This window comes from Primulina tabacum, chromosome 12, assembly GCF_025594145.1.
Source record: "Primulina tabacum isolate GXHZ01 chromosome 12, ASM2559414v2, whole genome shotgun sequence".
Classification (NCBI taxonomy): domain Eukaryota; kingdom Viridiplantae; phylum Streptophyta; class Magnoliopsida; order Lamiales; family Gesneriaceae; genus Primulina; species Primulina tabacum.
Window position 1 is genome coordinate 12,974,312 of NC_134561.1, and position 3,141 is coordinate 12,977,452.

Sequence of the window (3,141 nt, forward strand, 5' to 3'; positions counted from 1 at the left end):
AAATTGCCAAAAATCGTCACCGGGTCTTTTCCTCAATCCCGCCTCGGATAATCGCCTGAAAAATGAAAGTCGTAAAACATTTTAACGTGCATCACATAAACATGAATAATTTAAAATAATGTATTTTCATAAATTATGCATGGCTAAAACTCATTTAAAATTAATTAAATGATTTAATAATTAAACGAATGCATGGGTTATACGCGTACTGAATTTGGGCACTACAGTCGTGGTCGTGGAAGAGGTCAAGGCACATCTGAAAGTTCTGAAGATGGATCATATTATCATTTCAGACGTATGAACCCTCCTGATTTTATTGGTGGCCCTGATCCACTAGTGGCTCTTAAATGTATCAAATCATTGGAGGCCATATTCGATTACTTGAAGTTCACCGACCAAGATAATGTAAGTTGTGTTGTGTTTATGTTGGTAAAAGCGGCTCGTATCTGGTGGGAAGCCACCAAGGTTACAGTTAATGTTTGAGAATTAAAGTGAGACGAGTTCAAGGAATTATTCTATGCTAAATATTTTTCAAGAGAAGTCAAGGCCAAGAAGGTGAAGGAATTTCTTGAATTGAAGCAAGATGCTATGTCTTTCGCTGAGTATACTTTGAAGTTCGAAGAAGGATGTGTTTTTGTTCCTTTTATTGCTGAAAACGACAAAGATAAGGGAGAACAATTTGTTCGTTGTTTGAAGTCAGAGATTCGAAGAGATGTTCATATGTCAAAGGTGGTCATCTACCAAGACATTGTTGAGAGAGACTTACTTGCCGAGCATGATGAACAAGAGATTTAGAAGGAACGACAATTAAGGAGGCAAGCTTTTCAAACTAGAGGGCAAGGGACAAGTACTAATGTGCGAGGTGGCCACAAGGGAAATGGCAAGATGGAGCAACTCAATAAGCCTTTTTTATCTTCTTCAGATACGGAGCGACCTGTGTGTCCTAAGTGTGGCAAGCTACATAAAGGTGAGTGTTTGGTTGGTAGTGGTCGATGTTTCAGATGCAAGGAAATGGGGCACACAACACAGAAGTGTCCTCTTTCTTCGAATCAAGGAAGGGTTCCAGGAAGAATTTTTTCAATTACCAAAGAAAGTGCTAATCCTGATTCTTTAGTGATATCAGGTAATATTTTATTCTTCGAAAAGAAAGCACTTACATTAATTGATACTGGTGCGACACACTCTTTTATGTCTGAAGTGTTCATGCATTTTTTATCTTTTGAACCTACTATTATGACATTACACTTAAATATTGTGTTGCCCTCTGGAGATGAAATTTGTCCTACTAGTATCCTTAAGGCATGTCCTGTTCAAATGAGTACGAGATTATTGTTTGCTGATCTTATTGTTATTCTGATGGTTGCATTTGATGTCATATTGGGTATGGATTGGTTATCTGCTTATCATGCGATGATTGACTGTGTGGGCAAGACAGTGAAGTTTTAGCAGATGACCATGAGAATGATGTATTTGTTGGTCTAGGCTCTTTTTATATGAGTATTCCTATAATTTCTTGTCTACAAGCTACTAAATTGTTGCACAAAGGTTGTATTGGTTTTCTTACTTCAGTGTTGGATGTGCGCAAGGAAAGTAATATGCAATTACAGGATATTGATGTGGTTCAAGATTATCCTGACGTATTTGCAGATGATGTGCCTGGATTACCACCTGATCGAGAGGTGGAGTTTGTTATTGATTTAATTTCAGGTACAGCTCCAATCTCTAAGGCTCTGTACAAAATGGCTTCGACTAAGATGAAAGAACTGAAGAATCAATTACAGGAGCTATTAGATAAAGGTTTTATCCGGCCTAGTTCATTGCCATGGGGAGCTCCGGTTTTATTCGTGAAAAATAAGGATGGATCGTTGAGATTATGCATTGATTATCGAGAACTCAACAAGGTAACTGTTAAGAACAAATATCCTTTGCTACGTATTGATGATCTTTTTGATCAATTGATAGGATCAGCAGTGTTTTCGAAGATAGACCTTCGATCTGGTTATCATCAATTGAAGGTGAAAAAGGAGGACATACCAAAGACTTCTTTTAGAACGAGGTATGGCCATTATGAATTTTTGGTGATGTCTTTTGGGTTAACCAATGCTCCTTCAGTTTTCATTGATTTAATGAATCGTGTCTTTAAGCCGTATTTGGATAGTTTTGTCATTGTTTTTATTGATGAAATCTTGATTTACTCAAAGACACGAGATCTTCATCGTGAGCATTTGAGGATTGTGTTACAGCTGTTGAGGGATAAGCAAATGTATGCCAAGTTAAAGAAATGTGAGTTCTGGTTGGAGCATGTGGCATTTTTTTGCCATATTGTTTCGAAAGAAAGAATATCGGTGGATAAGAACAAAATTAAGGATAATAATTACAGATAAGCACAAATATTATAAAATATTATTCCTAAAATCAATATAAGATAATGGCTTATCAATGGAGCATGCCCGGACGGTAAAATGTTACCGCTCAAGCGTTTCCTCAAGAAAATTGTGAGTTAGCAACACGATTTTTTGATTTAAGTGGATAAGTATCGAGTCTTCAACCATTTTTCACCATTCCACCATCAGATCTCAAGGAGAAAAGAAGGGAGGAAAGAAGGGTTTGCAAATTTCTTCCCTGCAGTGATCCTCCATCTTTTTTTTTTCTCAAATTGAAGCTAGAATTGAACTCTCCATCACAAGAGCATCCTAGAGTTGTAAGTATTCACCTATGAAATGTTGGTTTTCATAGTAGAGGACCATATATAGTAACTTTCAACCATATGCTTAATTATTAAGGTAGTGATTGAATTATTGATGTATTTTACAGCATAGGATCAAGGAAATTTATTCTACCGATGTTCATATGTTTGGAAAGTAAGTTGGCATGTTATTGAAGTAATACATGAGTAATAATATGAGTTTCAAATGTTTTAAATTGATTATTATTATATGTACTTTGTTAATATATTTATTGAGTAAAACATAGCACCATATATCATTGTTATGTATTATATATGAAATATCATGAATGTTCAAGAGAGCTGCTATGTCATGACATGAAAATGGTATGATACGAATGAAACAGGTTATTATGTGATATACGAGCTCGTTTACATCATAGGTTATTTTAAGCCCACCAACCTATTGGGCAATA

General features: G+C 35.8%; 2 protein-coding genes across 2 annotated transcripts; both read left to right on the forward strand.

Moving 5' to 3' along the window:
* The first annotated feature begins 297 nt into the window (after positions 1 to 297).
* LOC142520216 (uncharacterized) lies at positions 298 to 795 on the forward strand. Its single transcript, XM_075623217.1, has 2 exons — positions 298 to 405; positions 508 to 795. The coding sequence occupies exons 1-2, from the start codon at positions 298 to 300 to the stop codon at positions 793 to 795; spliced, it is 396 nt and encodes a 131-aa protein (XP_075479332.1).
* A 90-nt stretch (positions 796 to 885) lies between these two features.
* Positions 886 to 1,446, forward strand: LOC142520218 (uncharacterized). Its single transcript, XM_075623218.1, has one exon. The coding sequence runs from the start codon at positions 886 to 888 to the stop codon at positions 1,444 to 1,446; it is 561 nt and encodes a 186-aa protein (XP_075479333.1).
* Positions 1,447 to 3,141: the final 1,695 nt, after the last annotated feature.

Coding starts and splice junctions, on each gene's coding strand:
- LOC142520216 (XM_075623217.1), top strand. CDS start 298: ATGAACCCTCCTGATTTTATTGGTGGCCCTGATCCACTAGTGGCTCTT. Junction 406..507: donor AGTTCACCGACCAAGATAAT/GTAAGTTGTGTT, acceptor GACGAGTTCAAG/GAATTATTCTATGCTAAATA.
- LOC142520218 (XM_075623218.1), top strand. CDS start 886: ATGGAGCAACTCAATAAGCCTTTTTTATCTTCTTCAGATACGGAGCGA.